This window comes from Colobus angolensis, unplaced genomic scaffold (assembly GCF_000951035.1).
Source record: "Colobus angolensis palliatus isolate OR3802 unplaced genomic scaffold, Cang.pa_1.0 Scaffold120, whole genome shotgun sequence".
Lineage (NCBI taxonomy): Eukaryota > Metazoa > Chordata > Mammalia > Primates > Cercopithecidae > Colobus > Colobus angolensis.
In genome coordinates, this window is record NW_012113142.1 from 2,330,916 (window position 1) to 2,344,272 (window position 13,357).

General features: G+C 50.1%; 1 protein-coding gene across 3 annotated transcripts in view; it reads left to right on the plus strand.

The window, feature by feature from the left end:
* HIP1 (huntingtin interacting protein 1) overlaps window positions 1-13,357 on the plus strand; it is a 213,846-nt gene that overhangs the window by 176,544 nt on the left and 23,945 nt on the right. For all 3 annotated transcript variants that reach the window (XM_011930312.1, XM_011930325.1, XM_011930320.1), the window contains exons 9-16: window positions 1,130-1,187; window positions 6,183-6,258; window positions 6,371-6,511; window positions 7,263-7,360; window positions 8,029-8,101; window positions 9,479-9,662; window positions 11,764-11,852; window positions 12,254-12,370. In XM_011930312.1, coding sequence (XP_011785702.1) covers window positions 1,130-1,187; window positions 6,183-6,258; window positions 6,371-6,511; window positions 7,263-7,360; window positions 8,029-8,101; window positions 9,479-9,662; window positions 11,764-11,852; window positions 12,254-12,370 — 836 coding nt within the window. The remainder of the gene's footprint in view (window positions 1-1,129; window positions 1,188-6,182; window positions 6,259-6,370; window positions 6,512-7,262; window positions 7,361-8,028; window positions 8,102-9,478; window positions 9,663-11,763; window positions 11,853-12,253; window positions 12,371-13,357) is intronic.

Consider the following 13,357-nt stretch of genomic DNA (forward strand, 5'->3'; position numbering starts at 1 on the left):
GTCTCGATCTCCTGACCTCGTGATCCGCCCGTCTCGGCCTCCCAAAGTGCTGGGATTACAGGCTTGAGCCACCGCGCCCGGCCAATAATCATGTTTTATACATGTGTTCCCTGATTTTATCCAATGAATATATGACCCATTTCAAAATAACAAATTTAAATTTAAACAAATAAAGCAAACACTAAAAGGATTGCTGAGCTGTGATCTATAGCTGCAATATGCAGATTTACACATCTGACAGGACCTCAGAGAACTGGCTCTGTAGGGGAGGAGGCTGTCTTAAGAGGCTACTGTGTGTGCAGTGTCATAGAGTTAGCTACCAACCAAGCCAGGACTGGAACTCAGATCCCAAGCCTCAATCCCTTGTTCTTTTTTTTTTTTTGACAGAGTCTCACTGTTGCCCAGGCTGGAGTACAGTGGTACAATCTCAGCTCACTGCAACCTCCGCCTGCCGGGTTCAAGTGATTCTCCTACCTCAGCCTCCCGAGTAGCTGGGATTACACACATGTGCCACCACTCCTGGCTAATTTCTGTATTTTTAGTAGAGACAGGGTTTCACCATGTTGGTCAGGCTGGTCTCGAACTCCTGACCTCAAGTGATTCTCCTGCCTCAGCCTCCCAAAGTACTGGGATTACATGCGTGAGCCACTGCACCTAGCCTTCAGTCCATTGTTCTTTGCCTTCTGACAGCCATCCTCTTGGGCAGGCTCTATGGATCTCTTCCAGACTAATATCAGCCCTGAGCCTCAGCCTAAAACGAATGCAGGCAATAGCTGAGAAAGAACTGCTCCCTCCTGGGCCTGCCATGGTCGAACCTGCTGCTGGTCAGGTCACCATTTCTTCTCTAGTCCGGGACACAATTTCCACCCTATTGTGCCCAGCATGGCTTGTCCTTCAGGAACTAATTGAAGTGGAAGGATTTGGAGGATAAGCGTCTGCACACTCCTGCTGGTTCCTGCTGGGCTCCCTTGGTTACCAGACCTCGGGACAGCTCTAGGCCAGTCAAGGCCCCTGGCAGTGCTGGCCACATGCCTCAGGGTAGTTGGGCCCCTCCCCCTCGAGAGCCCCACTGTGGCTTCCCTGCCCTCTGGTCCCCCTCCCCTCTCACACTCTTTCCAATTTCTTCCAGGCCTCCCAGCCGACACCCTGCAAGGCCACCGGGACCGCTTCATGGAGCAGTTTACAAAGTAAGTGGTTCAAGTAACAGGAATGGAGGTGAATCCAAGAGTACTATAAAATCGTTAAGCCACGCAAGAGCACTGTGAGAGGTGGCTGGACACTGTGGTTCATGCCTATAACCCCAACACTTTGGGAGGTCGAGGCGGGAGGATCGCTTGAGGCCAGGAGTTCGACACCAGGCTGAGCAACATAGCGAGACCCCGTCTCTACAGAAAAAAAAAAAGCAAAACAAATTAGCTGGGCACAGTGGTATGCACCCGTGATCCCAGCTACTTGAGAGGCTGAGGCAGGAGGATGGCCTGAGCCTAGGAGTTTGAGGCTGCAGTGAGCTACGATTGTGCCACTGCACTTCAGTCTAGGTGACAAGTGAGACCCTAAAAAAAAAAATTCTAAATACTTGGGTTGGGGGTGAGGTTATCTTTATTCTTTTTTTTTTTTTGAGATGGAGTCTCGCTCTGTCACCAGGCTGGAATGCAGTGGTACAATCTCAGCTCACTGCAACCTCTGCCTCCTGGGTTCAAGTGATTCTCCTGCCTCAACCTCTCAAGCAGCTGAGACTACAGGCACGCACCACCACGCCCAGCTAATTTTTGTATTTTTAGTAGAGATGGGGTTTCAGCATATTGGCCAGGATGGTCTCAATCTCTTGACCTTGTGATCCGCCCGCTTCAGCCTCCTGAAGTGCTGGGATTACAGGCATGAGCCACCACGCCCAGCCTGAGGTTCTCTTCATTCTAAGGTGATAAAATGACAGAACATAGCTCAGACAGAGGCAAATCTACCTATAGCTAGGGCAACTATTGGTTCTCTAATAAATCCCATAGAAGCATATAGAAGAAAGAGATTTCATCCATTCATTAGTTGCCTGCTTATGCCTCTTCTCTTTTCCCTCTCCCAAAGTTCTGATCTTGTAACATTTATAGACTGATAACCCCTAAAAATGTATCTCTAGCCAGACCTTACTTCTGAATTCCAGCCTCTTGTCCCCAATTTGACATCTGTATAACATACTTAAATCTCAAACTGTACTCTAGGTTTTCCCAAAAAAAAAAAAAAAAAAACCTTTCTCTCTCCGTTCTTTTTTTGTTTGTTTGTTTTTGTTTTTGAGACAGAGTCCCACTCTGTCACCCAGGCTGGAGTGCAGTGGTACGATCTTGGCTCACAGCAACCTCATCCTCCCCATCTCTAGTGATTCTCCCACCTCAGCCTCCCGAGTAGCTGGGATTACAGGTGCCCACCACCATGCCTGGCTAATTTTTGTATTTTTAGTACAGACGAGGTTTCACCGTGTTGGCCAGGCTGGTCTCGAACTCCTGACCTCAAGTGAGCTGGCTCCCAAAGTGATGGGATTACAGGTGTGAGTCACTGTGCCCAACCCGTCCCCATTCTTTTCTATCTCAGCAAATACTGCCATCATCCATTTAGGCCAGAGATCTGGAAGTCACCATTTTCCTCATCCCCCATGTCCAATCCACTAGCAGGTTTGGTTGATACCCTACAAATATGACCTGCTTCTGAGGTGGGATGGGGGACTGCACTCCAGAGGCAGGAATTAAGGACAAGTAAAACAGGGAAGGGGTGGAAGCATCTCTGCATAAGACACGCCCCACCAGTGTGCCATGGCGGTTTACCATTGCTATGGCAACACCCAGAAGTTAGCGCCCCTTTCCATGACAAAAACCTGACAATCCGGAAGTTACCACTTTTTTCTAGAAATTTCTGCATAATCTGCCCCTTAATTTACGTATAATTAAAAGTGTGTGTGTGTGTGTGTGTATATATATATATGTATGTATGTGTATGACAGCTGCTATTCTGGGCTCACTGCCTATGGGGTAGCCCTGCTCTGCAAGGAACAGGACCTCTGCTGCTGGCTGTGCACTGCCGCCTCAATAAAAGCTGCTAACATCAGCCAAGCGCAGTGGCTCATGCCTGTAATCACAACACTTTGGGAGGCCGAGGTGGGTAGATCACTTGAAGTCAGGAATTCAAGAGCTGCCTGGCCAACATGGTGAAACCCTGTCTCTACTAAAAATACAAAAATTAGCAGGGCATGGTGGCACACACCTGTAATCCCAGCTATTCGGGAGGCCGAGGCAGAAGAATCACTTGAACCCGGGAGGTGAAGGATGCAGTGAGCCAAGATCATGTCACTACATTCCAGCCTGGGCGTCCGAATGAGATTCCATCTCAAAAAAAAAAAAACCAAAAACCAAAAGATCTTTATTTAGGCTGGGTGCAGTGGCTCACGCCTGTAATCCCAGCACTTTGGGAAGCCGAGGCAAGTGGATCACTTGAGGTCAGGAGTTTAAGAGCAGCCTGGCCAACATGGTGAAATCCTGTCTCTACTATAAATACAAAAATTAGCCCTGTAATCCCAGCTACTCAGAAGGCTGAGGCAGGAGAATTGCTTGAGCTCAGGTGGCAGAGGTTGCAGTGAGCTGAGATCATGCCACTGCACTACAGCTTGGGCAACAGAGCAAGACTCCATAAAAAAAAAAAAAAGAAGGGGAGGGGAGGGGAGGGGAAACCAGGCAAAAGTGAAGGAATAGAGTGAGAGTTGGGAGGACAGAGGGAGCTGAGAAAGGCCTCCTGGCTTAGCTCTGTGAAAGTACACCCTCTTGTTTTTCCTGTTAATTTCCTCACCCTTGACCATAGCTCCCAAATGCCAAGTTTCAGCCTCTCTGCCCGGTACCCCAGGAGCAAGCAAAGGACAAGTGCGCGGTTGTACCCACCTCCTGGTACCCCTGTTCCATTTGAGAAGCCGAGTACATATTCTATGATAAATGGCTTCTTTAGTCCAAGGAGACAGGCCCTGGGGCTGATTTCCTGGAATGTCAAATTCCAGTAGCTTGTGAAAGCAGTCGAGCCTATTACTGTTGGCTCCTACCCAGCAAGATGGGGACGTGTGGTCAGGTGATTTCATTTCCTTTCATTTGCTTCTAGCTTATGAAAACACCTTCCCTGAGTAGCCGCTTTGCTGTTCCACACAGACACGGCTGCTGTCTGAGACCTCCCTGTCCTTGAATTCAGGAGAAGCAGCAGTGATGTCACAGAGACAGGCCTAAGTCTTGGGATCTGACAGGATGTAACCCAGGGGGTTTGTTTGTTGGGCTAAGCTAGAGAAAGTTCTGTGTTGCAGGCCGAAGGAGTTAAGGCCCATGCACCCCTTTCATCTCAGAATAGAGAAGTCTGACCTGGGCATGGTGATGTGCGCCTGTAGTTCCAACTACTGGGGAGGCTGAGGTGGGAGGATCGCGTGAGCCCAGGAGGTTGAGATTGCAGTGAGTCGTGATTGTGCCACTACACTTCAGCCTGGGCAACAGAGCAAGACTTTGTCTCTAAAAAACTTAAAATAGGCCAGGCATGGTGGCTTACGCCTGTAATCCCAGAACTTTGGGAGGTCAAGGTGGGTAGATTGCTTGAACCCAGGAGTTTGAGACCAGCCTGGACAACGTAGTGAGACCTCATCTCTACCAAAACCACAAAAAAATTAGCCAGGTGTGGTGGCACACACCTGTACTCCCAGCTACTTGGAGGCTGAGGTGAGAGGATCCCTTGGGTCCAGGGAGGTCAAGGCTGCAATGAGCTCTGATTGTGCCACTGTACGTCAGCCTGGGCGATGGAGTAAGACCCAATCTCAAAAAAATACTTAAAAATAGGTAGGGCATGTTGGCTTACGCCTATAATCCCAACACTTTGGGAGGCCGAGACGGGGGATTACCTGAGGTTGGGAGTTCGAGACCAGCCTGACCAACGTGGAAAAACCCCGTCTCTACTAAAAATACAAAATTACCCGGGCTTGGTGGCACATACTTGTAATCCCAGCAACTTGGGAGGCTGAGGCAAGAGAATCACTTGAACCTGGGAGGCGGAGGTTGTGGTGAGCCAAGATCACGCTACTGCACTCCAGCCTGAGTAACAAGAGCGAAACTCCATCTCAAACAAAATAAATAAATAAAATAAAAACAAAGAATATGTAAGTCTGGATCCTCTCAGGTTTCTTGGTCTTCAGTGTTTAGATTCAAAATAGAGATTTGAGAATGAGAAAAAGATGTTGATTTTGCCAGGTGTGGGGTGGCTCATGCATGTAATCCCGGCACTTTGGGAGGCCAAGGCAGTAGGATTGCTTGAAGCCTGGAGTTTGAGACAAGCCTGGGCAACATAGCAAGACCGTGTTTCTACCAAAAAATCAAAAATTAGCCGGGCATGATGGTGCATCCCTGTAGTTCTAGCTACTTGGGAGGCTGAAGCAGAAGACCGCTTGAGCCCAGGAATTCGAGGCTGCAGTGAGCTATGATTGCACCACTGCACTCTAGCCTGGGTGACAGAGCAAGACCCTGTCTCTACAGAAAGAGAGAGCGGAAAAAAAAAAAAAACAACGTTGGTTTTTTCATGCGTATATCCACCCAAGATTAGGACATAGTACCAAACGATTGTAATTCTGCAACTGTTTATTGAACAGTTCCCCTGTCCCTGGCACTATGGGAAACAGCTCAGCAGAGCTCAGTCCCCACTTCCCAGGAACTTATAGTCCTAATTGTGAAGAGAACGAATAGTCCAAAAACAAAGATAAGTAATGAAAGAAGAGAGCTACCTTTGTAATTAAATTCCCTTCCCTTTTCCTATGGTTACTTGGCTTATCCTCAGAGAAAGTCAGTTTCTTTTCATGTTACTCTAAACCAAACATTTCTCGGAAGTTAAGTCTGCAAGATAACAACATATATTCTACAGCAATGAAGAAATTAGCTTTTGGATTGTCTACTCTTCCAAAGGATTTATGGCATGAATTACTCTTTCCTCACTACCAGGTCACTGAGGACCAGCTTTAAATAATCCTCCTCTGTAGCATCATAATTGAGTCCCAGCGCCATGGAGATTATCTCCTTGACAGCCTGTGCCTTTGGGCTGGGGAGGGGGCAGGAAGGCCAGGTGGCTGCTCTGTCCCCTACATGGGGCTGATGAAGACACCCAGCACCCCTCAGGTCCTTCTCCACCCCTAGGTTGAAAGAGCTGTTCTACCGCTCCAGCAACCTGCAGTACTTCAAGCGGCTCATTCAGATTCCCCAGCTGCCTGAGGTAAGCGTGCCTGACTGCACACCGTCGGCACTGCAGAAGCCCCAAGTACCCTCTTAGAGGCCGCCGGGGCCTGGCAAGCGAGCACTGTTTGAAGATGTGTCTCCGTCTTCAGAACCCACCCAACTTCCTGCGAGCCTCAGCCCTGTCAGAACACATCAGCCCCGTGGTGGTGATCCCTGCAGAGACCTCATCCCCCGACAGTGAGCCAGTCCTAGAGAAGGATGACCTCATGGACATGGATGCCTCTCAGCAGGTGAGGACCACTTGGGAGAGAAACATGGCCTTTCCTCTTGCCTGCAAGTACGGGGAGAGGCTGGGGGAGACCCTGGCCAAAGCTCATTGACTCTAGCCAGGTTCAGCCTTCTCTTCACCTAGCACCAACCTAGGCTGAGCATCCTGCCCTGTGGCAACCAGAAGGATCATAAATGGGTCTGGCTGGGTACAGTGGCTCACAGCTGTAATCCCAACACTTTGCAAGGCCAAGGTGGGAAGATTGCTTGAAGCCAGTTCAAGACCAGCCTGGGCAACATAGTAAGACCCCATCTTTACAAAATTAGCCAGACGTAGTGGCACACATGGCTGAGATGGGAGGATCGCTTGAGCCTAGGAGGCCAAGGCTGCGGTGGGCTTTTATCATGCCACTGCACTCCAGCCTAGGCAAGAGAACAAGAACCAGGTCCTAAAAATATATAAATAAATACAATAAAATAAAAATAAAAAAATTATCCAGGCATGGTGGTACACACTTATACTTCTAGCTACTCAGGAGGCTGAACCAGGAGGATCACTTGAGCCAGGAGTTGGAGGCTGCAGTGAGCTATGATTGCACCACTGTACTCTAGCCTGCGCAGTAGAGTGAGAACCTGTCTCAAAAAAAAATAAAAAAAATTAAATTGCCTGAACCAAATTGAGAAAGGGGGCATTCTCCCATGTCACCTAACTGACCCACACACAGAATTCTCTGGCGCTCTGACTTATTCTCACTCCTTTTTGGTCAACCACAGAGTTTATTTGACAACAAGTTTGATGACATCTTTGGCAGTTCATTCAGCAGTGATCCCTTCAATTTCAACAGTCAAAACGGCGTGAACAAGGATGAGAAGTGAGTCCAACCTGGGTTCAGGCAGACGGTGCAGGAGCTAAGTTAAGCCATGGTCTGCCTCGAAACACTAACCAAAGAGGAATTCTTAATGATACCAGGGCTTCTTAGATAAAGAACATCTCGAAGGGCCGGGTGCAGTGGCTCACGCCTGTAACCCCAACATTTTGGGCAGATGAGGCAGGAGGATTGCTTAAGGCTAGGACTTCAAGACCAGCCTGGGCAGCATAGCAAGACTTCATCTCTATTAAATAAAAGTAAAAAAATTAGCTGGGCAGATTGTACACACCTGTAGTCCCAGTTACTCAGGAGGTTGAAGTGGAAAGATCACTTGAGCCTGGGATATCAAGGCTTCAGTGAGCTGTGATCATGCCACAACACTTCAGCCTGGGCAACAAAGCCAGACTGTCTCTAAAACAAAACCAAAAACACACACGAAAGGAATGTCTTGACCCTCAAATATTGGCCCCTTTAATCTCAGAAGAAAATCAATAACCATGGACTTATGAGTATTAGATTAGTATCTGGTAACATTTAGAGTATAATTTATGGCATTTCAAAGAATTGTCCCCAAATTAATACCAGCTTTTGATTTCCTACCCTGAGCTCACAATTAAAAAGAGAGGGATAGAAGCACTATGGAAGCAGACTCATTCCCCTTCTCTTCCCAGGGACCACTTAATTGAGCGACTATACAGAGAGATAAGTGGACTGAAGGCACAGCTAGAAAACATGAAGACGGAGGTATGCCTTGGATCTGCTCTGCCTTTGCGATTCACCAAAACACGGTAGATTTGAATGTTAAATTTGCATCACACTGGCCAGGCACAGTGGCTCACACCTGTAATCCCAGCACTTTGGGAGGCCAAGGCAGGAGGATTACCTGAGGTCGAGAGTTTCACCCTGGGAAACCCCGTCTACAATAAAAATACAGTAATTAGCCAGTGTGTTGGCAGGCACCTGTAATCCCAGCTACTTGGGAAGCTGAGGCATGAGAATTGCTTGAACTTGGGAGGCAGAGGTTGCAGTGAACTGAGATCACGCCACTGCACTTCAGCCTGGGCGACAGAGCAAGACTCTGTCTCAAAAAAAAAAAAAATTGCATCACATAGACACTTTTTGGACTACATCCTTAGGGTAGGTTAATTATTAGAAACAAGCCAGGCGTGGTGGTGCACGCCTGTGATCCCAGCTACTGAGAAGGCTGAGGTGGGAGGATCCCTCAAGCCCAGGAGTTTTGAATCCAGTCTGGGCAACATAGTGAGACCCCCGTCTCTAAAACCAAATAAAAGCTGGTAGAAATGCTAAATCCAAAATGTGTTCTCTGTCATAATGCATTTCCATTTGACATGCCATGAGGACAGCATTTAGGCCAGGCACAGTATCCATGTGATTGATGCCCAGAGATGACCTTGGTCCCCACGAGGCTGAGAAGCTCTGGGGAACAAGACCAGACCTTCTCACATAGCGATAAGGAGAGATTGGTTTGCTGGGCACAGCGGCTCACGCCTGTAACCCCAGCACTTTGGGAGGCTCAGGCAGGAGGATCACTTGAGCCCAGCACCAGTTCAAGACTAGCTCGGGCAACATAGTAAGACGCCATCTCTGCAAAAAACTTTTTAAAAATTAGCTGGGCATGGTGGTACATAACTGTAATGCCAGCTACTCGGAAGGCTGAAGCTAGAGGATCTCTTGAGCCCAGGAGATTGAGGCTGCAGTGAGCCACTATCACCTCACTGCGCTCCAGTCTGGGTGATAGTGGTACCCTGTCCCCCCACACCCCCCGCCAAAAAAACAAAGAAGAGATGGCTGTCAGCAGTGTTGGTGCCATATTAACAACCGCCCCTCACAGTGGCTGCTCAGGTGACTTTACTCACAGGGACAGCCACTGCTACCCCCAGTCAGTCTAAAGAGGACCACAATTCCCCTGTCATCTCCCCTGTTATGGCTGTTGATTGAGGAGCTCCTAATGACCAGATGCTCCAACCCTCCCGGGACGTGGGGAGTTGACTTCGGGGAACCGGGTATTTACTTGGAAGCACGGTAGGGCCCGCTTCTCCAGCCCGTGCCCGCGACCCGTGGCAGTGGGCGGTTGGCCTCATGACCCGAGTTCCCCCACAGAGCCAGCGGGTTGTGCTGCAGCTGAAGGGCCGCGTCAGCGAGCTGGAAGCAGAGCTGGCTGAGCAGCAGCACCTGCGGCAGCAGGCGGCCGACGACTGTGAGTTCCTGCGGGCAGAACTGGACGAGCTCAGGAGGCAGCGGGAAGACACCGAGAAGGCTCAACGGAGCCTGTCTGAGATAGAAAGTGAGCGGTGGATGGGGGCAGGGGCGGGCCCTGGGGGCAGGCGCGGGCAGCAGAGCCCGGCTGGACTCAGGATGCGGCACAGAGGCTGGGCGGGGGAGCCCCAGACTGTCTTTCTAGAAATAGTTAGGAATGCCAGCTCTTAGCCTCAGACCACAGGGTGGGTTTGAGTCCTGCAGGCACAAAGCCCTGTGTGAGGCACCGCTGAGCACAGACATGGGAAATATAGAAGATGGCCCTGAAGTGCTTGCCCTGGGCAGTGGATACTAAGGGAGAAGGAGAGAGGACTGAGGTCCTAACAAAGAAATTGACATACAAGCTGAGAGCACAGTGGGTTATGCCTGTAATCTTAGCACTCTGGGAGGCCAAGATGGAAGGATTCAGGCCAGGAGTTCAAGACCAAACTGGGCAACATAGCAAGACCCCATCTCTAGAAAAAATAAAAAAGATTAGCCGGGCATGGTGGCACATGCCTGTAGCCCCAGCTATGCTTGAGGCTGAGACAGGATCACTTGAGCCCAGGAATTCAAGGCTGCAGTGAGCTGATTGTACCACTGCACTCCAGCCTCGGTAACAGAGAGCCTTGTCTCTAAAAAAACTCAATTAAATTTTTTAAAAATCTGAAAGCCCCCAAAGAATAAATACCATGTATGTAAGTGCTGAAGAGGCATGAATCCCTGGCTTGATTTTTTTGTTGTTGTTTTCTTTTCTTTTCTTTTTCTGAGGCAGAATCTCCCTCTGACGCCCAGGCTGGAGTGCAGTGATGTGGTCTGGGCTCACTGCAACCTCCGCCTCCCAGGTTCAAGTGATTGTCCTGCCTCAGCCTCCTGAGTCGCTGGGATTACAGGCGCACACCACCACGCCCAACTGATTTTTGTATTTTTAGTAGAGATGGGGTTTCACCATGTTGGCCAGGCTGGTCTCGAACTCCTGACCTCAGGTGATCCACCCACCTAGGCCTCCCAAAGTGCTGGGATTACAGGTGTGAGCCACCTCGCTTGGTCCCTGGCTTGATTTTTAACCAGTTGAATTCTTTTTAAAGATGACTTCCCAGAGAAGTTTCTGTAAGTGGGATTTTCAAGGGAGAAAAACATATATGCATTCCTGAAATCAAAGGAGGATCTTTGGCCGGGCACAGTGGCTCACGCCTGTAATCCCAGAGGCGGGAGGATTGCCTGAGCCCAGGAGTTTGAGACCAGCCTGGCTGACATAGTGAGACCCAGTCTCTACAAAAATCAGCCGGGTGTGGTGGCATATACCCATGAGCCCAGCTACTCGGGAGACTGCGGGGGAGGATGGCTTGAGCCCAAGGAGGTCGAGGCTGCAGTGAGCAGTGATTGTGCCACTGTAACCCAGCCTGGGTGATGGAGAAAGATTGTCTCAAAACAAGTAGGATCTTCAGGCCGGGCGTGGTGACTCACGCCTGTAATCCCAGCACTTTGGGAGGCCGAGACAGGCAGATCATGAGGTCAGGAGATCGACCATCCTGGCTAACACGGTGAAACCCCATCTCTACTAAAAATACAAAAAAAATTAGCCACGCCGGGCGCGGTGGCTCAAGCCTGTAATCCCAGCACTTTGGGAGGCCGAGATGGGCGGATCACGAGGTCGGCAGATCGAGACCATCCTGGCTAACACGGTGAAACCCCGTCTCTACTTAAAAAATACAAAAAAACTAGCCGGGCAATGTGGCGGGTGCCTGTAGTCCCAGTTACTCGGGAGGCTGAGGCAGGAGAATGGCGTAAACCCAGGAGGCGGAGCTTGCAGTGAGCCGAGATCGCGCCACTGTACTCCAGCCTGGGCGACAGAGCGAGACTCCATCTCAAAAAAAAAAAAAAAAAAAAATTAGCCAGGCGTAGTGGCGGGCACCTGTAGTCTCAGCTACTCAGGAGGCTGAGACAGGAGAATGGCATGAACCCGGGAGGTGGAGCTTGCAGTGAGCCGAGATCATGCCACCGCACTCCAGCCTGGGTGACTGAGCAAGACTCTTGTCTCAAAAAAAAAAAAAAAAAAAAGAAGGATCTTCTAGGGACCCTGGCTCATTGCAAGGAAGGCAAGGGTCCCTCCTAGGGTAGACTCCTCACTTTGGTCCTTGACAATACAGGGAAAGCCCAAGCCAATGAACAGCGATATAGCAAGCTCAAGGAGAAGTACAGTGAGCTGGTTCAGAACCACGCTGACCTGCTGCGGAAGGTAGGACCCTCAGCCCCTATCACCGTCCTGCAGGCCCTGCACCTCGGGGGAGAGAGTGGCTCAGGCCTGTGGCTTCCCCGGGGCCAGCAACCCCTACATTGATCTCTAAGGCATTGCCACCATCTTGGGAATCACACCTTTTCAGTCTTCCTTGCCTCTGTGTCTTGCGCTCTGTCCTGGGTGCCAGCCACATGTAGGTCACCCACCTTCTTTATTATTCTGTAAATACTTGAGCGTCAAGCAGCTGAAGGTGATAGCTCTGTTCCGGCTTCCCTCTGGGTAGGAAGGTGATTCCTGTGGCTGACTCTAGGGTGCGCACAGCCTGAGTGTGATTGTCTTAGAAGGAGGATGTCCTCTAAGCCTGGGATCTCCTGGTTCAAGACACTGTTCTTCTTTTGCAGAATGCAGAGGTGACCAAACAGGTGTCCGTGGCCAGACAAGCCCAGGTAGATTTGGAACGAGAGAAAAAACAGCTGGAGGATTCATTGGAGCGCATCAGTGACCAGGGCCAGCGGAAGGTGAGTGGGAGGAGGAGCACTCGGGAAATGAGGGAGGGGGCTGCTGAGTTGGTGACGGGGGCTTTGTGGCCTTCTGCTCCATGGGCAGTTCTGTGGGTCGGTTGGCATCACACAGCAGGGAGCACACCATGGCGGCCACACAGAACAGCAAGACACTGTCACCAATACATACGCAAAGTAATGGAAGGACCCAAGTTGCATGGGTCTGATCAGCAAAGGCTTTCCAAGGATGAGGCTGGAGGAGAGTTTGAGGAAAGGAAAACACATGGGTAGCAGAGACAGAGGGATGAGCTTTTTTTTTTTGAGATGGAGTCTCACTCTGTTGCCCAGGCTGGAGTACAATGGCATGATCTTGGCTCACTGCAACCTCTGCCTGTCGGGTTCAAGTGATTCTCCTGCCTCAGCCTCCCAAGTAGCTGGGACTACAGGCACCCACCACCATGCCTGGCTAATTTTTGTATTTTTAATAGAGACGGGGTTTCACCATATTGGCCAGGCTGGTCTCGAACTCCTGACTTTGTGATCCACCCGCCTCGGCCTCCCAAAGTGCTGGGATTATAGGTGTGAGCCACCGCGCCCGGCGGGATGAGCATTATTTACAAAAACTTGAGAACAGGCCAGGCACAGTGGTTCCCACCTGGAATCCCAGCTTGTGGGAGGATGATTTGAGGCCAGGAGTTCCAGGCCCGTATGGGCAACAAAGTGAGACCTTGTGTCTACAAAAAATTAAGACATTGGCCGGGCACAGTGGCTCATGCCTGTAATCCTAGCACTTTGGGAGGCCAAGCCGGGTGAATCACGAGGTCAAGAGATTGAGACTCTCCTGGCCAACATGGTGAAACCCCGTCTCTACTAAAAATACACAAAAGTAGCCAGGCATGGTAGCAGGCGCCCTGTAGTCTCAGCTACTTGGGAGGCTGAGGCAGGAGAATCACTTGAACCCAGGAGGCAGAGGTTGCAGTGAGCAGAGATCATGCCACTGCACTC